Source organism: Nycticebus coucang, chromosome 9 (genome assembly GCF_027406575.1).
Source record: "Nycticebus coucang isolate mNycCou1 chromosome 9, mNycCou1.pri, whole genome shotgun sequence".
Classification (NCBI taxonomy): domain Eukaryota; kingdom Metazoa; phylum Chordata; class Mammalia; order Primates; family Lorisidae; genus Nycticebus; species Nycticebus coucang.
In genome coordinates this window covers 61,301,519-61,328,435 of record NC_069788.1, presented here as the reverse complement: position 1 = coordinate 61,328,435, position 26,917 = coordinate 61,301,519, and the positions used below count along the sequence as shown (strand labels likewise).

The 26,917-nt window shown below is 39.9% G+C and overlaps 1 protein-coding gene across 4 annotated transcripts in view; it reads left to right on the top strand.

Annotated features, from left to right (window-relative positions):
* KDM1B (lysine demethylase 1B) overlaps window positions 1-26,917 on the top strand; it is a 60,498-nt gene that overhangs the window by 12,467 nt on the left and 21,114 nt on the right. For 3 of the 4 annotated variants that reach the window (XM_053600912.1, XM_053600914.1, XM_053600913.1), the window contains 6 exons: window positions 464-580; window positions 12,128-12,166; window positions 15,421-15,634; window positions 17,451-17,635; window positions 23,463-23,639; window positions 23,983-24,057. In XM_053600912.1, coding sequence (XP_053456887.1) covers window positions 464-580; window positions 12,128-12,166; window positions 15,421-15,634; window positions 17,451-17,635; window positions 23,463-23,639; window positions 23,983-24,057 — 807 coding nt within the window. The remainder of the gene's footprint in view (window positions 1-463; window positions 581-12,127; window positions 12,167-15,420; window positions 15,635-17,450; window positions 17,636-23,462; window positions 23,640-23,982; window positions 24,058-26,917) is intronic. The other variant, XM_053600915.1, reaches the window with a different exon arrangement.

The window sequence follows — 26,917 nt, the reverse complement described above, 5'->3', positions numbered from 1 at the left end:
CCCACATTCCCCTAATGTTATCATCTTACAACCATGAATATTTTTAAAATTAAGAAATTAACACTGGCACAGTACTATAATTGCATTATAGGCTTTATTTGGATTCTGTAGGTTTTTTCACTAACAGTCTTTTACTGTGAGAGAGTCCAGCTGAGCACACCACATTGCACGTAGTGTGCATACTTTTTGAGTGACTACATTTAACTCTGATTGTTTCTTTAGGTTACAGCTCGAAAGCCTTTCTGACAACAGTGCTCAGATCCCTTTGCACTGAGCTAGTGTGGAATCAGAAATTGCCCTAATGGGTTGAAAAGTGGATTATATGGGTGGTGGTGATGCAAGGGGGAGAAAAAAATACTTAGGATTGTGAAAAGGTTGGAGAAGATGGCAAAGTGGTGGAGGATAGACATGATAACTGATGTTTAGCCAACTTGTTGATCTTCATTTATTACTTCCCTTCTAGGTGCAGTGTATAAAACCAGAATGTAGAAAATGGAGGCAGCTTACCAAGGAAATCCAGCTTACTCCACAGATAGCAAAGACATACCGATGTGGTATGAAACCAAATACTACTGTTAAGGTATGAGCACTCTTGGTTTTCCCTTTGAAGTAATTGATAACATTAATGTAGTTGTCAGTAATAGTAATGGTATGTTTGTCCATTTACTGTATTATTCAGTATGTCTGGATTGTATTGGTGTACATATAGCAGAACCGCAAGTACAATGGCTTTACCAATTAAGGATTTTACTTTTCTGTCATCATAAGCAGTTTGGAAGCAGGCTGTCGAGAACTGGGTCTCCTAGTTTTCAGTCCTTTCATCGTTAGTTTATTTTGCATCCTTAAGGCATGAGGTGGTTGCTGTACCACCAGCCATTGTGTCCAGATTCTAAGTGGGAAAGGGCAAAGGGCAAGAAGGGTGCCAGCTGAATATGCATATCCATCTTTTATTCAGAACACAAGAGTTTTACTGGAAGCTCGAACAGTAGATTTCTACTTAGATCTCCTTAGCCAGAACAGAATCATGAAGCTACTTTGAATTACAGTGAGAACAAAAGAAGAAAATATTTTAAAACTGAGCATGTTGCAACACCAAGTAATATTAGGATCCTGGTCATAGGGAAGAAGGGATATGAATAGATATGTTTGGTATTTAGGAATCATGGTTGGTTTAATGTGCCTTTTTTGAAATTTGGCAATTACTTAATGTTTAAAAATGTAATTGTTTTAGTGTGTTCAATGTATTAGTCTCCACAAATGTTGCTCATACCTACAGTACGTTAAGGAATATTAGGAATCATTGTAATCTCAGGAGCAAAATACTTTTAAAAAGTGAGATGTAATTCACATACCATAAAATTCACCCTTTAAAGTATACAATTCTGTGGTTTATAGTACAGGTTGAGCATACCTAATAAAAGCATGTGAAATGCTCCAAAATGTGAAACTTTTTGAGTGCCAGTGTGGTGCTCAGAGGAATCGTTCTTTGGAGCATTTCAGATTTTCAGATTAGGGATACTGAACTGGTAAGAATATTGTAAGTATTCAAAATCTGAAATCTAAAAACACTGCTGGTCTCCAGCATTTTGCATAAGGGAAACTCAACCTGTAAGGGAAACCCAACCTGTAAGGGAAACCAAAAGTTTGGGATTTAAAATACAAGAAGTATTAAAGCAATGCGGCTCAGTCGGTAAGGCGCTGGCCCCATATACCGAGGGTGGCGGGTTCAAACCCGGTCCCGGCCAAACTGCAAAACCAAAAAATAGCCGGGCATTGTGGCGGGCGCCTGTAGTCCCAGCTACGTGGGAGGCTGAGGCAAGAGAATCGCTTAAGCCCAGGAGTTGGAGGTTGCTGTGAGCTGTGTGAGGCCACAGTACTCTACCGAGGGCCATAAAGTGAGACTCTGTCTCTACAAAAAAAAAAAAAGATAAATATTAAAAAAAAAAAAGTTGAAGATTTTGTAAAGTGAAATGGTGAAAAAGGTATGAACATTTAGGAGTGGTTTTTTTTTTTTTTTTGTTTTAAATTTTACATAAATATGGCTTGGCGCCCATAGCACAGTAGTTATGGCACCAGCCACATACACCAAGGCTGGCAGGTTCGAACCCTGCCTGGGTCTGCTAAAGCAACAATGATAACTAGAACAAAAAATAGCTGGGCATTGTGGCAGGCGCCTGTAGTCCAGGCTACTTGGGAGGCTGAGACAAGAGAATTGCTTAAACCCAAGAGTTGGAGGTTGCTGGGAGCTGTGACACTATGGCACTCTACCGTGAGGGCAACATAGTGAGACCCTGTCTCAAAAAAAAAAAAAAAAAAATTTTTTTTTGCAACCTCTAACTCCTGGGCTTAGGCGATTCTCTTGCCTCAGCCTCCCTAGTAGCTGGGATTACAGGCGCCTGCCACAACGCCCAGCTATTTTTTTTTTGTTGTTGTTGCAGTTTGGCCAGGGCCGGGTTTGAACCCGCCACCCTCAATATATGGGGCCAGCACCCTACCCACTGAGCCACAGGTGCCGCCCAGTAGAATTATTAACTTTGTTTTTAAGTTGCTTATTGTCGTAATTATGTAGAAAGACAAATTATTTTTGTATATTGACCTTATACTCAGGGACTTTGTTGATTTCACTTATTTTCATAAAGTAAGTGTTGTCTAGGTCATACATTCATACAATCATGGTTGTCTACCAACTTTTCTTTTTGTCTTTGTCTTGCCTTATTACATTTGTCAAGACCACCACTGACAGCGAGTTCTCTATAGAAGTGGTAAGAACAGACATCCTGGCCTTGTTCGTGACTTTAGGAGGAACATGTTCAGTATCTATTATTCTGTACGGTGTTGGCTGTAGCTTTTCGTAGATGCCTTTTATGAGATTGGACCAGTTTCTTCTATTTGCTGAGAACTTTTTATTACAAATGAATATTGGATATTTTTGAATATTGAATAATTTGGATATTTTTCTAATCCTTTTGCTGAATATTATGATCATGAGGTTTTTCTCCTTTAATCTGTTAATTTGGTGAATTTTACCAGTTTTGGAATGTTGAAGCAATGTTGCATTCCTGGGGTTGGGGAATCCCACTTGTCCTTAGGGTATTGTCCTTTTTATATATTACCAGATTTAATTATGTTTTTGTTAAAGATTTTTGCATCTGTGTTCATGATGTATACTTTGTCACTTTCCTTTCTTTGTAATATCCCTGTCCATAACTCTGCTTTCAGAGTTATACTGGCTCCATAAAACAATAGAAAAGTACATCTTTCGATTTTAGAGTTTGTTGTATAAGGTTGATTTCTTTTTCAGTGTTTGGTTGAATTGGTTAGAAATTACAGATTCCATTTCGTTAATATATATGTGGCCATTTATTGGTTTTTGACTTCTATCCATTTTGAACCATTTGTGTTTTTCAAGGAACTGGTTATTTTCATCTATGTTGTCAAGAATGTTAAAGTTGTTTGCACTGTTCCCTCATTTTCCTTTAAGTGTCTATGGGCTCTGTGTTGATATTCCTTTTATTTCTTGATAATGGTAATTTGGGAGTAAGGGATGGAAGCCCAGATCTAAGCCCAGGACTCAGTTTCTGGAATTGGTAAGAACTGTTCTAAAGTCTTTCACTTTAGCCCTTTTCTGATTCTCAAGCACAACTTTTGAGAGTAGAAGGCCTATCTAAGAGGTAGAAAAGAAAAAAAAAGAAAAATGGGAGGAGCTATCACCAGGGGGGTGGGTGGATCCTTTTCAGGCTGAGCGGCTGCCCTGACAGGGGTCTGAGTAATAGACATTGTGGGCTTTCGAGGTAGAGCGCAGCATGTCCAGCTAGCAGGAATAGTACCTAGGTTGCACTGACCTAGGTTGCACTGACCTTAACTAGCACCTGTGCCCCGATTACTTCTCAGTGTAAAGTAGACTTCAGTAGCTTTCATTATAATGTTAAAGGAGAGTTCAGCCACGCAGTCAAAAAAATTTTTTTTTTCAATAAATTCTAGCTTTTAAACCATTTTCACTCAGCCTATTTATGTGATGGTTTTTAGTGCCAAACAATTATTTTAAAAGATTTTGGATAACTTTTTTTTTTTTACGACTCCATGTATATGAAATTTTATTTATCTTTTATTTTTTTCCTTTATTATTTTTTATTAAATCATAACTTTGTACATAGACACATTTATGGGGTTCAGGGTACTGCTTTGATATACAATGTGAAATGCTTACATCAAAGTAGGTAATACGTCATCACAATTATACTCATTTCTTAATAGTTCTGAAATGTATCATTGCATCATGCACATTAGGGGAAGTCCCCCCAAATACCCTCTCTCCTCCCATATCCACCATCCCCTCCCCTCTCTCTCCTCTTCCCTTCTACTTTCTGGACTATAGTTATGTTTTGCCATTCATATGAGTGTGTAGGTGATTATATATTGATTTCATAGTAGTATTGAGTACATTGGATATTTTTTCTTCCATTCTTGAGATACTTTACTAAGAAGAATATGTTTCAGCTCCATTCAGGTAAACATAAAAGATGTGAAGTCTCCATCTCTTTATGCCTGCATAGTATTCCATGGTGTACATATACCACAATTTGTTAATCCATTCATGGGTCAATGGGCACTTGGGCTGTTTCCGTGTCTTGGCTATTATGAATTGGGCTGCAATAAATATTCTGGTGCAAATGTCTTTGTTGTAAAATAATTTTTGATCATCTGGGTATATACCTAGTAGAAGAATTGCAGGATTGAATAGTAGGTCTACTTTTAGTTCCTTGAGTGTTCTCCAAACTTCTTTGTACAAAGGTCGTATTAGCTTGCATTCCTACCAGCAGTGTAGAAGCGTTCCCTTCTCTCTGCATTCACGCCAACATCTGTAGTTTTGGGATTTTGTGATGTGGGCTAATCTTACTGGAGTTAGATGATATCTCAAAGTGGTTTTGATTTCCATTTGTCTGATGATTAAGGATGATGAGCATTTTTTCATGTGTTTGTAGGGCCTGTGCCTGTCTTCATCAGAGAAGTTTCTGTTCAAGTCTCTTGCCCACATAGAAAGTGGAAAGAAAAGTTCTTTTCTTATTGATTAGTTTGAATTCTCTGTAGATTCTAGTTATCAGACCTTTGTCGGAAGCATAACCTGCAAAAATCTTCTATTCTGAAGGTTGTCTGTTTGCTTTACTTACTGTGGTCTTGGCTGTGCAAAAGCTTTTTAGTTTGATCAGATCCCAGTAATGTATTTTTGGTGTTGCTTCAGTTGCCCAGGGGGTCCCCCTCATAAAATATTCTCCCAGGCCAATTTCTTCAAGTGTTTTCCCAGCACTCTCTTCTAGTATTTTTATAGTTTCATGTCTTAAGTTTAAATCTTTTATCCAATGAGAATCAATTTTTGTTAATGGTGAAAGGTGTGGGTCCAGTTTCAGTCTTCTACAGGTTGCCAGCCAGTTCACCCATTTGTTAAAATAGGAAGTCTTAATATTTTTGATAGGCTTGTCGAAGATCAAATGATGATAAGTAGCTGGGTTCATCTCTTGGTTCTCCATTCTGTTCCATAAATCTACTGCACTGTTTTTGTTCAAGTACCAAGCTGTTTTGATCACTATAGATTTATAGTATAGCCTGAAGTCTGGTAATGTGATACCTCCCGATTTGTTCTTATTTCTAAGAAATATATTTGCTATTCGAGGTTTTTTCTGATTCCATATAAAATGAAGTACTATTTTTTTCAAGTTCTTTAAAGTATGACGATGGTGCTTTAATAGGGATTGCATTAAATCTGTAGATTGCTTTGGGTAGTATGGACCTTTTAACAATGTTGATTCTTCCCAGCCATGAGCATGTTATGTTTTCATTTGATAACATCTTCAGCTATTTCTTTTCTCAGAGTTTCATAGTTCTCTTTATAGAGATTTTTGTTACGTAAATTCCCAGATATTTCATCTTCTATGGCACTATTGTAAAAGGAATAGAGTCCTTCACTATATTTTCAGCTTGACTATTGTTGGCATATATGAAAGCTACTGACTTGTAAGTATTGATTTTGTATCCTGAGCTGCTGCTGTATTCCTTGATCACTTCTAAGAGTTTTGAAGTTGAGTCCCTGGGATTTTCCAGGTATACGATCATACCATCAGTGAAGAGTGAGAGTTTGATCTCCTCTGACCTTATTTGGATACCCTTAATCACCTTCTCTTTCCTGATTATGATGGCTAAGACTTCCATTACTATGTTGAATAGCAATGGAGACAGTGGGCATCCTTGCCTCGTTCCTGATCTGAGTAGAAATGTTTTCAATTTTGGGCGGCACCTGTGGCTCAGTCAGTAAGGTGCCGGCCCCATATACCGAGGGTGGCGGGTTCAAACCCGGCCCCAGCCGAACTGCAAACAAAAAATAGCCGGGTGTTGTGGCGGGCGCCTGTAGTCCCAGCTACTCGGGAGGCTGAGGCAAGAGAATTGCTTAAGCCCAGGAGTTGGAGGTTGCTGTGAGCTGTGTGATGCCACGGCCCACTACCGAGGGCCATAAAGTGAGACTCTGTCTTTACAAAAAAAAAAAAAATGTTTTCAATTTTATACTATTTAATATGGTGTTGACTGTGGGTTTGCTGTAGATGGCCTCTATCAGTTCAAGAAATGTCCCTTCTATGCCTATTTTCTTAAGTGTTCTGATCATGAAAGGATGTTGGATATTATCAAAGGCTTTTTCTGTGTCAATTGAGAGAATCATATGGTCTTTATTTTTTTTTGTTTGTTTGTTTTTGGCCGGGGCTGGTTTGAACCCGCCACCTCCGGCATGTGGAGCTGGCGCCCTACTCCTTTGAGCCACAGTTACCACCCATGGTCTTTGTTTTTTATTTTATTGATGTGATGTGTCATATTTATAGATATGTGTATATTGAATTAACCTTGTAACCCTGGAATAAAACCAAGTTGATCATGTGTCAGGGCACCGGGCCCGCCCTCTGACCTCAGTCCACACCCAGCTAGCCTCTGCTTGCCAGACCAGTTGGGAATCAGGGGACCACGCTCCCACCTGCCAGTTTCAGTCCACTGCCTGGCAAGCCTCTATTCACAGGCTATTATAGTCAGGGCATCTTACTCCGCCTGTAGGTCTCAGTCCTCACCCAGTAAGGCTCAACTCACTAGCCCTGCTGGAGACAGGAGACCATACCCTAGCCCTCAGGTGTTGGTTCACACCCAATAAGCCGCTGCTCAAGGGTTCTGTTGGAATCAGGAGGCCATGCCCTTGGTCTCAGGTCTCAGTCCACGCCTAGCAAGCCTCTGCTTGTAGGCGCAGCAGGGGCTAGGGACCAGCCCTGTCTGCCGAACTCAGTCTACACGGGGCAACCTCTACCGCTGTAGTTGCCATCGGAGCTCCAGTCCTGCCAGACACAGCCCAAACCAAGGGTCAGCACCACCCCTGGCCAGGCATAGTGTTAACTAGAGGACTGCTCCTCCTCCCACCAAGTGTCCCTTTCTTCCCATACCCTCTTTCTTCCCGGTTAGTCACAGATTCCATCCTGATGATTGGTCGTCCACACTGCCCAAATCTCTCAGGACAAGACTAAACACTCTGTGCTCTACAGACCCCTGAAGTTCTACCCCCTGCGAGGGGGAAAGGGTGGACTGTGATTTTGGACTTGTGGGGGAAAATATCTGTTTGATTTTATGCCCATTGGGGTGGTGTCTAGGTTCATAAGTGGGACCTCCCTGGAGAAAGAGACCTGGAGTTTAGCGGCTCTGTCCAGTGAGGTAAAATGAGAGGTCTTTTGTTCCCTGCTCATTCGCAGGTTATCTGTGGCAGGCCTCCTGCTTGGGGAAGGGGTCTGCCGTTCTCTAGTCCATAGGCTTTGTACCTGTAATTTGTTTTCTTGAATGCTATTCCTTGGAGTTACAGCTTGCCAAACTTCTTTCTTGGCTCAGCTCCCCACCTTTGGCTTCATAGAGTCCTAGTCCATCCAGGTTTTCTTCCTCTGTTCAGGAGCCTCTGCTGAGGGTTGCTACCAGATTACTTGTATAATAATATTGCTGGTAAACACTAGGTATGATTTTTACGTTTTGTTCTATGCTTTGACTAACTGTAATTTGGAACTATTCATAATTTCTCTTTTACCTGCTATTCATTATACAACTTTGACTTCATCTTTGTGAATTGTTCAAGCTATCCATGTGCCTTTTTTTGGTTAAAATTTTTCTTTGGTAGTTGTCATGTTCACTTTCTCCAATTTAAGAAGTTGTCGAAAAACTCCAAGGTTTTCAAACTCAGAATGTTTCTAGACAAAGATAAGTGTTCAAAATTGAAGCAATATAGAAAAGATCAAAGATACTGCATGAATTTTTAAAATCATCTTTGTGAAATAATCACCATAAGTGAGATTGATTCAAGCATGTTCCTGTTTATGTACAGGGAGAAGGCCTGGTTGACAAATAGCTTCCTATTAAGGAATAGTACTGTACATGCTGGGGTTTTGTAAAATGGTTAAATTGGATATAACATCAATTTAAAGGCTGGGAACTGTGACTCAAGGCTGTAATTCTAGCATTCTGGGAGGCTGAGGCAGGAGAATCGCTTGAGCTCAGGAGTTCCAGACCAGCTTGAGCAAATCAATACCCTGTTTCTACTAACAACAGAAAAATTAGCTAGACGCTATTATGGGTGCCTGTAGTCCCAGCTACTCAGGAGGCTGATATAGGAGGATTGCTTGACAACCCAGAAGTCTGAGGTTTCTGTGAGCTAGACTGATACCACCACACTCTAGCTGAGAAACAGAATGAGACTGTTGTCTCAAAACAAAAGAAAGAAAATCAGTTCAAAATAAGAAAAAGAAGCTGAAAATGAAACAAAATTGCTGAACATAAAAATATTTCTTCATTCCAAGAAATACTAGTTTTTAAAACTACCCATTATATATAAGAAAGTATATTATGAGAATAAGAAGTTAGAATAACTTTAACATCGAAATAAGCTTTTTATTTATTTATTTATTTATTTTATATTTATTGATACTCTGCTCTGAAATCAGAAAGAGGTAAATTTCATTACACTTTAGCCTGCCTTCCGTTTTCCTCTTAGTTTGGCTAGGGTCTTTGTATAGTGTGTCAGAGAGATAGTAAGTAATTTCGATAGCCATGTTTCCTTACTCACAGTTTTATATTTACGTGGATTTACCACTCTCTACAGTTTATCTTATCTTAGTTCCTTTTATCTTAAGTTCATTGTTTTGATTTGTCACCTGGTTGGTTCTATTTTAATATTAAATATTTTTTTCCAGGAGGGTCTCAGAGTTGTCAGATTCCTTAAGTTATTGAATACTTAATTGTTTTTCTGTCTTCTCACCCCACCTTATAGTTGAAGCTTTTTGGTCTCCTTAAATTTTAATTCCCAAGGATGATACCAAATCTCTTTAGCCACCCCTTACATACTTTCCTTTGAGACTGTTTTCAGTCTGTTGCTCTAGTCTGAATTGATTACCATACATAGCTTGAATTTTGGGGAGGGGATTGGGGAGAGATAGGGTCTCATACTTTCTCCAGGGCTAGAATGCGTTGATGCCATCATAGCTCACTGCAACCTCAGACTTCTGAGCTCAAGTGATCCTCCCCTTTTCTAGCTGGAACTATGGGCATGTGCCAGCACACCTGGCTTATTTTAATTCTTTTTTATAGAGACGGAGTCTTGCTATGTTGCCCATTCTGGTCTTATTAAACATCTGGCCTCAGATGATTCTCTGCCTTGGCCTCCCAAAGTGCTGGGATTGCAGGTGTGCTTGGCTGTAACTTAAACTTTTGAAATTAACTTAAAGGATGCTTATTGACCCAGAGTCATTTTGGTTTTAAGCTTAGTTTGTTGTCAGGGACAAAGTCGAGAAAGGTTAATTTGTAGAACATTGTGAAAAAGAATAATAGCAAACTACGCAGTGTTTTGATCTTGCTCTTTGTTGTTTAATATGCCTTAAGTAAGATGCTTCATATCAGTACATAGAGATCTTTGCTTTGTCTTTAATGACTGTCTAATAAATAGTTCACTGTCCCATGCTTACTTTAGCACCACCGAAGGTCATTTAGGTGACTTTTAAATGTTTATTAGACTATTAGTGATGGTGCTGCAAGAATAGATTTGTATCTATATTAGTTTTGAGTACAATTTGTAGGATCAGTTCTTGGAAACATTTCTGTGTTAAAGGGTATATACAGTTTTATATGAAATAATTTGCAGATATAAAAAGACTTATAACTTGTATGTAAAGAATACAAAATTAAAGCTAAACACATGTGTACCCACCACCCAGTTTAGAAACAGAGCACTTCCCATGCTTTGGACCTCCCACTGTGCTGCTGAGTAGTTATTCCCAGTCTTCTCTGCTGGGGCACACAGCATTCTGATTTTGTATTTATTATTCCCTTGCTTTTTGTTAGAGTTAGTAACATATTTCTGAAACCCTAAACAACGTAAGTTCCTCCTAGTTTTGTACTGGTTTCTAAATTACATCTTGACTGCTTATGTTCCTTTATAAGTTGTTCTTTTCACTTAGCATTGAGGTTTTTGAGTCTCATGCATGTTGATGCCTAAACATCTACTTTGTTAATTTTCCCTGCTGGGTAGCAGTACATTGTGTGAATCTACCTCAGAAGATCTTTGTTTGTGTCCATGGACGTGATGGCTGTTTCTAGTTTGGGGCTGTTACATAGAGTGAAGCTGTGAGCATTCTTGGCCTGCAAGTGCAAGCATTTCTTTGAAATAGATTCCAAGGACTAGAATTACTAGGCCACATGGCACACTAATCTTGAGTTTATTTAGGCACCTTTTCTTAGTGAAACGTAACATTTGAACAGAAAACACACAAATCAAAATGCACAGCTCTGGGTTTTCACCAAGTACCCAGTAAAGACACGGAACACTCACCAGCCCCTCAGAAGCCCTCTGGGTCTGCTTCTAGTCACAGCCTCCATTCCCTAGTTCTCCAGAGTAACTGCCTACTTTTCTGATTTATAAAACTATAGATTTTGGGGGGGGGGGGGGTTGCTTTTGAATTTTATGCAAACAGAATCATTTTGTGTGACTTATTTTGCTTGGCATCATGTCTATGAGCTGTGTCCACGTTGTAATGTGTGGTGGTTGTTGATTTTCATTGCTGTAAAGTGCCAGTGACTATAATATGACTTATGTGGCGGAGCCTGTGGCTCAGTGAGTAGGGCGCCAGCCCCATATGCCGAGGGTGGCGGGTTCAAACCCAGCCCCGGCCAAACTGCAACCAAAAAATAGCCGGGCGTTGTGGCAGGTGCCTGTAGTCCCAGCTGCTTGGGAGGCTGAGACAAGAGAATCACGTAAGCCCAAGAGTTAGAGGTTGCTGTGAGCCGTGTGACATCATGGCACTCTACCCGAGGATGATACAGTGAGAGTCTGTCTCTACAAAAAAAAAATATATATATATATATATATGACTTATATATCTGTTTTACTGTAGATGGACTTTTGAATTGTTAGCTTTTTTTAGTACAAACAATGCTCCTTTGAACATTTTTTAATACTTCTGTTGGTGTGTGCATATAAGGGTCTCTCTAGAAAAACATTAAAGTTAGAATTGCTGGATATATCATATGTTATCTTTGGTTATACGAGATAATGCCAGATTATTGTGCATTTAAAATGTTCGTATTGGTTCTGTACCCTTACTCAGTGGTTAGGGCGCCAGCCACATACACCAAGGCAAGCGGGTTGGAACCTGGCCCGGGCCTGCTAAACAACAATAATAACTGCAACAAAAAATAGCCAGGCATCGTGGCGGGCATCTGTAGTCCCAGCTACTTGGGAGGCTGAGCCAAGAGAATTGCTTAAACCCAAGAGATTGAAGTTGTTGTGAGCTGTGACGCCATACATTCTACTGAGGGTGACGTAGTGTGACTCTGTCTCAAAAAAAGTTTATATTTTGTCACATTGTTGTCTATAGTTGTTATATTCCTTTATATTTCTGCCAAGAACATCTTTATGAGAGTATCTGTCTCTCCACACCCTCACTTATACAGTATTTTTATCAAACTTTTTTCTTTGCCTAGTAAGTGGAAAGGAGTATCTTACTGAGGGTAAATTGACACTTAAGTCTATTATTTTATAAGTAAACCTAATGAAAACTTGCTTTTCTTTTTGCAGCCTGAGACCTCAGATCATTGTTCTCTCCCAGAGGATCTAGTGAGTATTTCTGCATATTCTGGATTGGGGTTCATGGTGCCTTTGATAGGTATTATAAGTAAATGATAGTAACAATTTTAAGATTTGGTTGCTGATCAAAGACTTTAATCTAAAGTACTATATTATGAAAATGCTAGTAATAGTAGTACTGTAGATGATCAACTTCCCCCCAGCTTGAGAAAAAAAATAAAGGGGTATTGCTTTACATTAAAGGGAAATAAAGAGCAAGACGCTGTTCCCTGCCTTGCTTGAGGGATCAGACTTGCTGTACTTGTTTTTCAAGGATGACTTTGTGAACTCTTCTCCACTTGAATCCTTCTAAGAAAAGAATAAGAGGGCCATACTTTGCTTGTCTTGGCCCAGATTCAGCTGCGGAAGTGTTCCCGTGCATTCGGACTTCAGCCTCTGCCCTGTCTGTGGGCACGACCTCCAGCTGGCAAAGCCTTCTCACTGTTCACTGCATCTTCATAAAACTTTGCCCCTGAACTGAGAGAGTTCATGTGCCATGATCCAGTGGCTGTTTCAGAAAATGATTTTTTAAATTCCGGATTTCTGGGCTTCTAAAATTTTGAGAATTCTGAGTCATTCTGATTTTTAGTGATTAATGATTGTGAATTTGAGGTTCTATAAGGTGTCCAAAAGGTCACCCTAAAGTTACCATACATAGGGAAAATGAGAAATTATGGCTAACGTACCTTTACTTACAATTTTCATTATAAAATTTTACAAAGAGTTGGCCAACATGTAGAGAATGTTCTATATTATAAAATTTTGTCATGTACTCTCAAACATTTCCACAGTAAAGCAGTGGTCCAAATAATTTTTGGATTTAGTGTAGAAAGGATGAGATTATAGAAAAGAAAAATAACTTTTTTTTTTTCCCTTTGTGGTTTTTGGCCGGGGCTGGGTTTGAACCCGCCACCTCCGGCTTATGGGACTGGCGCCCTACTCCTTGAGCCACAGGTGCCGCCCGAAAAATAACTTTTAATATGGTTGCAGTACCTAATTTTTCTGTCTCCTAATATTGAGACTGTTCTGTACCCGGAAAAATATGAACTTCATCGTGGAGGCCATATTCATGGGATATAAGAACTTAAAAACATTCAAAAGAGTCCCTGGATATTCATCTGCCAGTTACATAATGATTTTTGTGGAACATTAAGAAAAACTTAGGTATAGGTTTATAGTTATAATCATTTATCTTTTTTTTTTTTTAATTCCTATGGATTATAGAGTCAATTTTAAAGCAGTTTCTCAATTTTGAGTGGGTGCGTTGGTTTCCTAGGGCTGCTGTAACAAGTTACCACAACCTGGTTGGTGTAAAACCACAGAAATAATTCTTTTTGCAGTTGTGGAGGCCAGAAGTCTGAAATTAAGGTGTTGGTGGGGCCATGCTCCCTCTGGAGGCTCCAGAGAGGATCCTCCTTTACCTCTTCCGGCTTCTGGTGGTTGCCAGCAAGTCCTTGGCTTCCTTGGCTTGTAGGCACACCGCTATAATCTCTGCGTCCATCATCATATGACCTTCTTCCCTGTGTGTCTCCCCAACTGTCCCTTCTCTTAACCATAGTGAATTTCGGGCTCTCTCTAGTCCAGGATGACCTAACTAATTACATTTGCACAGAGTTTATTTCTAAGTAAGGTCACATTCTAGAGTTCCAGGTAGATATGAATTTTGGGGGAACACTAATCGAATACACTGGGTATTACATATGCTCATGGATTGATTACATAAAGTATAATTTCTTCATGGCATATGTGTTAAAGATGAGATAGGATTTTTGGTGGCTTATGGACAGAATTATAGCCAGGTGTCCAGGAACGGTGACTAGCAGAACAAATACTAATTTATTAGTCACTGTTTTGAGTTTCTCCTACGCTAGTTTCTCCAATCCAGCACTTGAGGTGGGCTTCTAGGGAAAAGAAAGACTAGGAGGCAGTAGGATAGTAGGACCCCTCTTGGGTCTTGACTCAATTTCCCCTCTCTGCTGTGTGACCCAGGAAATAGAAAAGGAAAAGCCAGGTTCATGTCTTTTAAGGCTCCAAGCTTTTGCCCTCTACTTGGTCTAGTCAGAGTGGTAGGGGCTGAATTCTGTGTACTCTTTCCTTAGGACTGAGCTAGGAAGGGGGTTGTTAGAGGCGGACCTGTGAGTTGGAGAAGGAGTTGGAGCTCCCCGTTTGGGACAGTGTAGGCTAATTAAGGGTAGTCAAACCGAGAACAAGCCTTGAGAGCAAAGGTTGCAGACTCAAATACCTTCAAATAACTTAGCTGGGCGAGTAAGATGAATGTGTGAGGCAGCTGGCAGTAATTTATAGGCTGTATAAGGGCTTCCAAACTGCAAAATGCTTGCCCCCATTTTAACTCTGAAATCTAAAGACCAAACAGAATTCCTCTCTAAGCCAGATTTACCCTATAGACTTAACGTGCGCAAACTTCTGCTTGGTGGCAAATGGTATTTGCATGGAGCCTAGAGCACTATTTGCATGGAAGGTCCCTGAGCTTAAAGTTCCCTGTGTCAGATTCTTAGAATTCCTGGAACATATGTTTAAGATTGTACTTAAGAAAGGTTTTCTGTCTACCATGGGATTTGTGGCAATATTGCTTTAGAAGCTGTGTTAGGTTTATTTTTATTGTAATAGCTAGCCATCATATGGGTGCTGTGATCCAGTGACTCCATATGTTAAACCAACTTGAACATGATCACATATTTGAAGACCAAAAATAGCTTCTTTTGTTCAGTTCTACATTTGGTATTTTATTTTGAGGGTTGCAGTGTACTTTTCTCTCTGAAAGCTTTAAAGCAGTAGTGCTTGACCATTACTTAGAAGAATTATTTTTTATGCCCAGTTTCTCAATTTTAACTGTCCTGAAATCCTATGTAAAAATGGGGGCTGGATAATAGATGATTACCAAGAAGAGATATGTTTCCCATCTCAGGCTTACACCTAGGCCTACAGTTAATGGATGCAGCTTTAAGGCTTACTTGGCATTGAGTGGGTGGGAGTTGTGGGGAGGTTGTTGTTATATTTTGGCAAGAATTCTGTCTAAGAAACATTCCCTCCAGGTATCATCAGCCCATTTTTGTTTCAAAATCTCTGTGTGTAAAACTCTGGCATAGAATTGTTAAGACGCAGAGGGAAAAGGCACAGTGAGAGGGTTGAGGATGAATGAAATGAAGAGCCTCCTGTCCTTGGCAGAAACTGCATGTACACTTCTTGTCTGCTTTTGTCCCTCTTGTCCTGCTGGCCCCTCACAGCGAGTGTCTGAAGTTTCCAACCACTGGTGGTACTCCATGCTCATCCTACCTCCTTTGCTGAAAGACAGTGTGGCAGCACCTCTGCTCTCTGCTTACTACCCTGACTGCGTTGGCATGAGCCCCTCCTGCACCAGCACAAACCGTGCCGCTGCCACCGCCAGCAATGCCAGCCCTGGGAAGCTGGAGCACTCCAAGGCAGCGCCCTCTGTGCTGGGTGAGAGCCATTCCTGGTACTGCTTGCTTTCTGTTCCCTGCCCCTCCCTAGAAATGGATGGGTGAGCAGAATACAAAAGATTTTTTAAAATGTGTGCGGCCTGTGATATAAAGCACCTCATTGCTTCATAGATTATCCCATGGGTCAGTCACATCATTTGTGTTAGTATGTGGTTAATTTCCTCCTAGCTAATTTGGAAGGCCTGCAGCACTTATTCATGGGTTACCTGCAGTGTTTAATGAATATTTATTTGAAAGTTGGATAGCTGTCTCATTTAATAACATGAACGCTGACTTACCGGGAGATAGTTTTGAACTATGTGAGCAGTGCTTTTTTCTCTGAGTCTTCCTGTTGTTAATTATGCCATTGGTGAACCCAGCAAAATGATCTACTCTCAAAAAAATTTGAAACCTCAGGTCAGGGCAGACATGCTGTTGACTGTTTACTTTTAAAGGAATCTTTAAAATTCTCCATTAGAATCTTGGTGCAGAAGGAAGAATTCTGGAATTTGATAGGGCCACAAGGCAAAAATCTATTTGCCCTATCTTAAGGTTTTTAATAACATTAGGCCCTCTTAAAATGTAGTTGAGAAAATCAAAGCTAATGTGGCAATTCCCAGAGTTAATGAAGGTGTATTGAAGAAATAGGCATTCAAATACTAGTAGTGAGAGTATACATTTACGAAAGATGATTTAGCAGTGTGCATCAAAAACATTAAAATAGACTCTCTGACCCAGCAGTGCTATTTCTGGAAATTTGTCCTAAATAAATAAAGCAAATCTAAAGATTTATGTATAAAGGAATTTGTTTTGGCATTGTTTATAATAGTGAAATAATGGAATAAAATTTAAATGCCTAGCAATAGGGGAATGGTTAAATAGTAAGAAGATATATGGCCATTGAAATCATATTTGGTGACATGGGAAAATGATATTGTAAATTTTAAAAAGCAGGTTAGATGGCCATGTGCAGTGGCTTATGCCTATAATTCTAGCATACTGGGAGGCTGAGGCGGGTGGATTGCTTAAGCTCATAAGTTCGAGACCAGTGTGAGCAAGAGTGAGACCCCCCCCCCTCCCCATCTCTACTAAACATGAAAAACTGAGGCAAGAGGATCTCTTGAGCCCAAGAGTTCGAGGTTGCTATAAGAAATAATGCCATGGCACTCTACTCTGGGTGCGCTTTCACTGCAATTTCGCCAGCTTGACAAATATGTATTATATTAATATTTAATGCATTATAGATACATAATAGAATTCTCTATTCATAGAAACAGAGGTAAGGGTAGAGTAGTCCTCTAAAGATAATCCTACCGCTCAGACATAATCAGGGGTTAGTGATTGTTATTTACTCTGTGAACCTTTTTTATAATCAGAAAAAAATGCCATAAAATTAACTTTTAAAATATATCTCATGGAAAGTTAGTATTCAGTGGGTATAGAGTTTCATTCTTACAAGAATGAAAATTTTTGAGGGATCTGTTGCACAGCAATTTGAATACTCTTAATACTACTGAACTATACACTTAAAAATGGTTAGGATAGTAAATTTTATGGTATTTTTTTTTCTACAATGAAAAATGTAAAACAATTCTTGTGTACCACTGAAATTAAAGTGAACAACTTGCAAAGAAATGGGAAAACAATGTTGAATTCGTGTATATTTGACCAACTTGGATGGAGGAAGCAGAGATATTTAGGTAGGATGGTTTGTGGGTTTTGTCTAGGCTATCCTTTCTGGTTTGTTTTTTCTCTTTAATTCTTCTGGATTTGGAAGTCACAGCTTGTAGAAGTTGTTCATTTGTGTCACCTGTCAGTTCCAGGCATGAACCGGTACTTCCAGCCTTTCTATCAGCCTAATGAGTGTGGCAAAGCCCTTTGTGTGAGGCCAGATGTGATGGAACTGGACGAGCTCTACGAGTTCCCAGAGTATTCACGAGACCCCACCATGTACCTGGCTTTGAGAAACCTCATCCTTGCACTGTGGTATACTAACTGCAAAGTAAGTAAGGGTGTGTTAGGGAATAGCACATGGGTAGAGTACTTTGTTGAAGCAGAAGAGCTGCTTTATCCAGAGTTGGAACCTTTATATCCCGGGTTCTCAATGTTGGCACTGTTAACCATTTGAACAGATAATTCTTTGTGGTGGAGGCTGTGCTATGCACTGCAGGTTGTTTAGCCACACCCAGATACATCTTTACGAATTTACGGGTAGAGTCAACCCTTGTTGAGAACCACCACTTTAGACTATATACAATTAGAATGCTGACTCTTTACTGAGTATGAGGTACAAAGTTTGGTTCAAAGAGTTCCAGTAGCAATTTCAGTTAACTATACACTTAACCATTTTTAAGTGTATAGTTCAGTAGTATTAAGAGTATTCAAATTTCAGCAATTTTTCAGCAAAGAAAAATCAATGATTGGAGTATAAACTTTTTTTTAGATTTCAAGTTAGTGTGAGGGTACAACTAGGTTATAGTATTTCTGTTTGTTAGGTGGAGTCCCTCTTATAGTTGTGTTCTGTACCCAAAAGGTGTGCCATATACCTTTAAATTGTGCCCATTAAGTGGGAGCACATGAATCTCCTCCCCTCCACCTGTTCCCCCTGCTCTCTCAGTCCCCCCTCCCCCAACTTGAATCGAATTGAGTTTTTTTCTTCTGTGGGCATGTGTTAGATTGTCTACTGGCTTCATTTTAGTATTGAGTACATTGCATGTTTGGTTTTCCAGTCTTGTAATACTTTACTGTGGCGAAGGTGTTTCAACTCCATCCAGCTTAATACAAAAGATGTAAAGTCTCCATCTTTCTTATGGCTGAATAGTATCCCATGTATACATATACCACTGTTTGTTAAACCATTCCTGGGTTGTTGGGCATTTAGGTTGTTTCTACATCTTGGCAATTGTAAATTGAACTGCAGTAACAATCTAGTGCAGATGTCTTTATGATAGAACAATTTTTTTCTTCTGGGTTGATGGCTAGTAAGGGGATTATAGGATCAATTGGAATGTCTAATTTGAGTTATTTGAGGATTCTCCATACCTCTTTCCAAAGAGGCCACATTAGTTTGCAGTCCCACCAACTGTGTGAAAGTGTTCCCCTCTCTCCACATCCATGCCAGCATCTGCAACTTTGGGACTTTGTGATGTGGGCTATTCTCACAGGGGTTGAGTGATATCTCAGGGTGGTTTTGATTTGCATTTCTCTGATGATTTGAGACCATGAGCATTTCTTCATATGTTCATGAACATTTCTTCATATGTTCATTAGCCATTCATCTGTCTTCCTCAGAGAAGGTTCTGTTCATGTCGCTTGCCTAGTGATAGATGGGATTGTTCTATTTTTGTTAATTTGAGTTCTCTATAGATCTTAGTTATCAAGCCTTTGTGAGATTCATAACATGCAAATATCTTTTCCTACCCTGAAAGATTATAAACTGAGGGCAGGGATTAAGTTTTATTCTCCGCAATGTCCTAAACCAGCCCTGACTGATGCATTTCTCTTTGCTAGGATTAAATAAATGTTAGAAACATCACATAGGGTGGCTTAGTGGGTAGGGCACCAGCCCTATATATCAAGGGTGGTGGTTTTGAACCCGGCCTCAGCCAAATTGCCACAAAAACAAAGCTGGGCATTGTGGCGGGTGCCTGTACTCCCAGCTACTCAGGAGGCTGAAGCAAGAGAATCACCTAAGCCCAGCAGTTGGAGATTGCTATGAGCTGTGACGCCACGCGGCACTCTACTGACGGTGATAAAAAAAAGAAAAAAAGAAAGAAAAACATCACACAGCACCCAGCTTCAAAAGGGTGAAGATAAATTAAGGGGCAGAGTGGGAATACTAGCACTTTTTTTTTTTTTTTTTTTTTTTTTTTTTGAGACAGAGTCTCACTGTGTTGCCCTCAGTAGTGTGCTGTGGCGTCACAGCTTACAGCAACCTCAAACTCTTGGCCTCTCGTGCCTCATCCTCCTAAGTAGCTGGGACTATAGGCACCTGCCACAATGCCTGGCTATGTTTTTTTTTGTTGCGGTTGTCATTGTTGTTTAGCTGGCTCAGGCCGGGTTTGAACCGGCCAGCCTTGGTGCGTGTGCAGCCAGCCTAGCCTCGGTGCATGTGGCCAGCACCATAATCACTGTGCTATGGGTGCCGAGCTGCTTTTTTTTTTTTTTTAAACAAAGATATACTTTCTTAACCCCTTGGATTCTTCTGATTTATTAATTTCTTCAACCATTGAGTCACTGCTGAATGCAGAATGTTGTGCAAGAGTGTAAAGGTAGCCTTGATTAAAGAAAGACAGTCTGGGCAGTGCCTGTGGCTCAAAGGAGTAGGGCACCGGCGCCATATGCCAGAGGTGGTGGGTTCAAACCCAGCCCCGGCCAGAAACTGCAACCCCCACCCCCCCAAAAAAAAAACCCAGAAAGATAGTCCAGTTTCTCCCTGATACTTCAGTGGATTAGAGTTTGGTATTAAATGAGATGACCTGATTAAGTTATGGTTGTTAATGCAATTAGATTAATTCTATACTGGTGAGCAGGTTGGGCAAGGTAGAAATATTCATTTTTTTGCCCAGCAGACTTGAAGTAGGTACTCAATAAACATTTACTGAATTGAGCAAAATTGTGGTCAGAATTTCTATAAATAAGTTACAAAGACAGACGTACTTTTCTGAAACAGCCTTGGATATGTTTTTCTTCATTGAAATTTGACTTTTATAGGGAAGAGTGTTAAAGGAAAAAGCCTCAAACTTGTCAGTCTGAATCTTAGTTTTTAATAAGAAGCTAAAATTGATTGTGTATACTTAATACTATAGTGGAAAGACATAGATTTACTTTAAAAAAAATCAAAGACCTTTAGTTTTTTTTAATACTTCATGAATACAAGCCAACTTATTCTCTTCTGCAGCAGTCCAAGCCAATGGTTATAAGTGTTGTTTCTTGAATGCTTCTGGTGTGTAGTCATCTGCCTGTGTTTGATTAGGCTCTTGTGGAGCTGGGAGTTGGTGACAGGAATACAGGGGAAGGTTGGGGATGGGGGAGCCCCTTGGTGCCTGTTCTGACTTCCTGACACTGGCCTGAAGCAGTGGCTCCATTACTCTTGAGTCTTTGAAACAGACCAGGCCTTTCTCAGCAGAGAAAGATAGCATTTTTTTCCCCCTTCTTGTTCTTAAATCAGTCCCCTCTCATTTTATCAGTCATGAGACTCCCATTTTTCCTGCTGCTGGTGCAAGCAGCAGCCCAGATTTCTGTGGGGGGGCCTTTGTCGAGAATGTGATGTGCTCTGCCCCCCCACATCTTGCAGCACTCATTCCTGATGAGGGCAGACTTATGAGAAAAAGTATAAATTACTGTGTCCTCCTTTTGTCCCTTTCTTCTTTTTCTTCCATTGTACAAATCTCCCTTTGTTCTTCTTATCTTAGTGATAAATGATGTATTTGAGTTACCCTGAGAGTTTTTTTTTATTGTGGTAGAGTACACATAACATAAAATTTATCATATTTACCATTTCAACCATTGCAAATGTACAGTTCAGTGGTGTTAATTACATATACAGTACTGTACAATCATTGCCACTATCTGGTTTTAGGATTTTTCATTGTTTGAAAGGAAATCCCATATCCACTAAACAGTCACTTCTCATTTCCCCCCACTCCTATCCCCTGGCAACCATTCATCTATTCATCTACTTTTTCTATAGATTTGTCTATTTGGGATATTTTCTTTCTTTCTTTTTTTTTTTTTTTTTTGCAGTTTTTTGGCCGGGGCTGGGTTTGAACCTGCCAGCTCCGTCATATGGGGCCGATGCGCTACTCCTTTGAGCCACAGCCACCGCCCTTATTTGGGATATTTTCAATAAATGGAATCATATGTGGCCTTTTATGAATGTTTCTTTCACTTAGCATAATATTTTCAGGGTTCATCCATGTTAAAGCATGTGTCAGAACTTCACTTTTATAGTTAAATAATATCCCATTATAATGGAAGTATCACATTTTGTTTATATGTTCATCCATCGATGGACATTTGGATTGTTTCTACCTTTTGGCTATTTGAATTTTGCTGAAATGAACATTTTGAACACACATGACCTTATATGCTTATCATTTCTTGGTGAGAACACTTAAAATCTCTCAGCAATTTTCAAGTATACAGTACATAGGTTTTTTGTTTGTTTGTTTTGGGACAGTCTCACTTTGTCACCCTCGGTAGAGTACCATCATGATGTCTTAGCTCACGGAAACCTCAAATTCTTGGGCTCAAGCAGATCCTCTTGCCTCAGCCTCCAGTAACTGGGACTATAGGTGCCCACCACAATGCTTGGCTAGTTTTTGTATTTTTAGCGGAGACAGGGTCTCATTCTTGCTCAGGTTTGTCTCAAACTCCTGAGCTCAAGCAATCCACCCACCCCATTTTACAGGCATGAACCACTGCACCCAGCCCAATATATTGTTATTAACTATAGTCACCATTTCTACAATAGATCTCTTGAAATTATTCCCCTTGTCTAAACTGAAATTTTGTGTCTTTCAACCAACATCGTTCTATACCTGCTCTAAACCTTGATAACACCATTCTAGTCTATGCTTCTGTGAGTTTGATTGTTTTTTAAATTCCATGTATAAATGAGAGCGTGTAGTGTTTGTCTTTCTGTGTCTAGTTTATTTCAGTTAACGTGTCTTCTGGCTCATCCATGTTGTTACAGATGACAGGATTTTTTAAAAGGCTGAATAGTATTCCATTATGTATATATCATACTGTATTACTCCATCAGTAGACACTTTGGTTGATTCCATGTCTTGGCCCTTGAGAATAATGCTGCAGCAAACATGGGAGTGCAAGGCTTGGTACCTGTTGCTCAGTGGTTAGAGTGCTGGCCACATGTACCAAGGCCGGCCGGTTCCAGCCCGGCCCGGGCCAACTAAACAGCAATGACAACTGCAACAAGAAAATAACTGGACATTGTGGTTGGCACCTGTAGTCTCAGCTGCTTGGGAGGCTGAGGCAAGAGAATTGCTTAAGCCCAAGAGTTTGAGGTTGCTGTGAGCTGTGACGTCACAGCACTCTACCAAGGGTGGCACAGTGAGACTGTCTCAAAAAAAAAAAAAAAAAGAACATGGGCGTGCACATGTCTCTTTCCCACTTTGATTTCATTTCCTTTGAATATATACCTAGCAGTGGAGTTGCTGGATCTTACGATAGTTCTACTTTTATTTTTTTGAGGAATCTCAATACTGTTTTCCATAATGGCCATACTAATGTCCACTCCCACCAATAGTGTACAAGGGTTCTTTTCTCTCCAACACTTGTTATATTTTGTCTTTTTGATAATAGCTATTTTAACAGGTATAAAGTGATATCTCATTGTGGCTTTAATTTCCCTTTCCCTAATAATGATGTTGAGCATTTTTTTCCAGATATACTTGGCCTTTGGTACCTGTGGGTTCCATATCTCAAGTATTTGGGGGAAAAAATAGGTTGTTGTTTGCACCGAACATGTACAGCCTTTCTTGTCATTTCCTATACAATACATATGTACAGTGACTATTTACATAGCATTTACATTCTATTAAGCATTGTAAATAATCTAGAGATGACTTAAAGTATCTGGGAAGATGTGCATAGGTGTAAATATGAGGCCATTTTATGTAAGGGACTCCTGGGAGCGCCTGGGACCAATCCCTTGTGGATATTGAGGGATGACATTGGCCCTGTGTCATCTTTTGAGAAATGTCTATTAAGATACTTTGCCCATTTTTAATTGAGTTATTTGTATTTTTGCTATTGAGTTGAGTTGCTTGAGTTTTTAAACAGTTTGTTTTCATTTCCACACACAGGAAGCTCTTACTCCCCAGAAATGTATTCCTCACATCATTGTCCGAGGTCTCGTGCGTATTCGATGTGTTCAGGAAGTAGAGAGGATACTTTATTTTATGACGAGAAAAGGTCTCATCAACACTGGAGTTCTCAGCGTGGGAGCCGACCACTATCTTCTCCCTAAGGACTACCACAATGTAGGTGACTGTAGCTTTCATGATAGCACTGCCATTGGTCTGGGCAAACAAACACTAGTCTGTTCCTGTTTATAATACTAGTAGAAGTCACACAATCACCATAAAACTCATAGACAAAAGACTTTCATGAAATGTGTTTCTCCCAAAAGGAGAATATCAAGCACTGTTTTCTCAGACTATAGAAAAAAAAGGTACCACAAGTACTTAACACAAATACCATCATATCTTTAGGAAATAACTAAGGATATTAAAGAAATGGAGATATACTATCACTGGTTGGCAGTTCCAGAGCAACTAAAACAGTGTGTTATTACTCTAATTGGAGTTTTCTTTTCTTTTCAAGAAATCAGTCATCATTGTTGGGGCTGGTCCAGCAGGATTAGCAGCTGCTAGGCAACTGCATAACTTTGGAATTAAGGTAGGACTTTTTGGATTAAGCAGTTAGAAACAGATGGTTGGCTAAGACTTACAGACCACTTTCTAGCTGGGTATGATGGCATGCACCTGTGATCCCAGCTAGTCAGAGGCAGCTGCAGCCAGGAGGATTGCTTGCGTTTAAGGCTGCAGTGAGCTGTGATTGTGCCGCTGTACTCCTGACTGGGTGAGAGACAAGACCTTTTCTCTTTTAAAAGAGAAAGAAAAGGGCCGGGGTTGTGGCTCACACCTGTAATCCTAGCCCTCTGAGCAAAAGCAAGCCCCATCTCTACTAAAAATAGGAAAACTGAGGCAAGAAGATGGCTTGAGCCCAAGAGTGAGGTTGCTGTGAGCTATGACACCATGACACTCTACCTAGGGTCACAGCTTCAGACACTGTCTCAAGGAGAAAAAAAAAAAAAGGAAAAAGAAACCAGTCATTATTTTTAGTGAAGAATGCTAAATACATTATATCTTTGTATTCTAATAAAGTTAGAAAATTTGAAATTGATTTGATACAAAGGTAAAGGGAAATTCCCACAGCTTTGAAGAAAGTTTTAGACTAATGAGAAGATTGGAAGAAATTCTGACTTAGTGTTAAAGCAGAAATTGACAGATTATTATTAACATAAAAGAGGTAATGGGAAAAAGCCCTGGTTTCTGTAGTAGTTTGAGGCAACAAATAATAGCATAGAAATTCATCCTTTCTGCTAAAGGTACCTGAAATACCTAGTTAAATTTTTGTATGCAGATCAGACACCCATTAAGTCTTATTCTGGAAAATAAAACCTGTGCTTTTGGAAGCATGATTGCATTAGTTAATCCATGGATTGAGATAGAATTAAGTGGGTGAGTACTGTATGTGTTCAAGGTGGCTTGCTTCCCCAGAGTAGGAAAAGGTTAAGCTTTTGCTTTATTCTAATTGTTCAAATTAGCCAAAATAGAGACTGATGAAAAAAACGTGAGATTCAGTATTTAATTTCAGTTAAATTCATTCAAATTAACCATTCCATAGATTTCTGTGATTTTTTTTTTTTTTTTTTTTTTTTAAGGTCTAACACATTTCTTTCTTTTTTGTTTTCTTAAGACAGAATCACACTTTGTCACCCTTGGTAGAGTGCTGTGGTGTCACACCTCACAGCAACCTCAAACACTTGGCCTCAAGTAATTCTCTTGCCTCAGCCTCCCAAGGAGCTGGGACTACAGGTGCCCACCACAGTGTCTGGCTATTTTTAGAAATGGGGGTCTTGCTCTTGTTTAGGTTGGTCTCAAAATCGTGAGCTCAGGCAATCTCTCTGCCTCCCCTTCCCAGAGTGCTAGGATTACAGGCCTGAGCCGCCCCGCCCCGCACCTGACCTCCACCTTTCTTCTTTTTAAAAACTTATTTGCAAGAACTTTGGTTTTTAGTAAACCAAAATTGTAAATTAATTTGGTAGAATCGAATTAGTCTTTTTCACTGTTCTTCCTCTGGCTTAAAGAAACAACACACTTTTTAACTTCTCTGTGGGGAAATTTATAGAGATGAGAAACGTTTTCAATGCCTATGCCTAAGAGGTTTTCTCTTTGTTGAATGGAAGATCCACACTTTGGATTACATTATATTGTTAGCAAAACAGAAAACTGAGTTGGATTTATAGGAAGTGTGCTTGCATTTTGAAATATTTTGTGTGTGGTATTGCTCTAGAAAGTGTTTTAATTGATTATTTCAGCTTTAGATGTTAGGGCCAAAGTCTTTTTGTTAGTTTGTGTTTTACGTGGGAGACCTCCAGATTATATTCAGGGAAGATTATGTACAAAGTTCTAGGGAGACTGTCTTTAATGTTCAGCCTTCCTCTTGTATGAAAAGGAAACTAGAAAGGAGTGGTTCTTTGTGAAATTGAAGTAGAGAAAGAGAGAGTAGGGAGTAGAACCATGAGCTGTAAGCTTCCTACTTAGAGAAAGTAAAAAATTAGGTCTTAGAACACCTGTTACTTTCCTCTCATTCTCCCTAGGTGGTCAGGGATAAGCCCAGGAGACCACCCTCTTTGTGGTTTGTAAAGAGATTCCTTTGAATAACCTGAGAGATAGGAGCTCTTTTGGAACAATTTGAAGAAGTGCTTTTAGGGATCCGGAAATTGCAGTGCATAGAACTCACATTTTTAGTTAATGCAACTCAGGGACATGTGGTACTTTGAATCCCAAGGCTACAGGTAAGACACTGCCTTTTCCATTCAGCAAAGCCTCTAACAGAATTTAGAGGCATCCCAGCCACTCCAGAGGCTGACGTGAGAGGATCACTTGAGCCCAGGAGTTTGTGACTGCAGTGAGCTGTGATCATGCTACTGCACTACAGCCTAAATGACAGAGTGACAACCTGTTTTAAAAAAAGAAAGAAAAGGCGGCGCCTGTGGCTCAAGGAGTAGGGCGCTGGTCCTATATGCTGGAGGTGGCGGGTTCGATCCCAGCCCCGGCCAAATACCACCAACAAAAAAAAAAAAAAAGAAAGCAAAGAAATTTGGAGTTGGAGGAGATGAAATAGTTTGGGTGTGGGACCAATCTGGATAGGCCCAGCCCATGAGGTCAGACTTACATAGAAAAAAAATAGTTGGGCAGTGCCCATGGCTCAGTGGGTATGGCGCCGGCCACATGCACTGAGGCTGGTGGGTTCCAGCCTGGCCTGGGCTGGCTAAACAACAATGACAACTGCAGCCAACAAATAGCTGGGCGTTGTGGTGGTGCCTGTAGTCCCAGCTGCTTAGGAGGCTGAGTCAGGAGAATTGTTTGAGCCCTGGAGTTTGAGGTTGCTGTGAGCTGTGATGCCATATCACTCTACCCAGGGCAACATAGTGAGACTGTCTCCATTAAAAAAAGAAAGTCGTATCTTA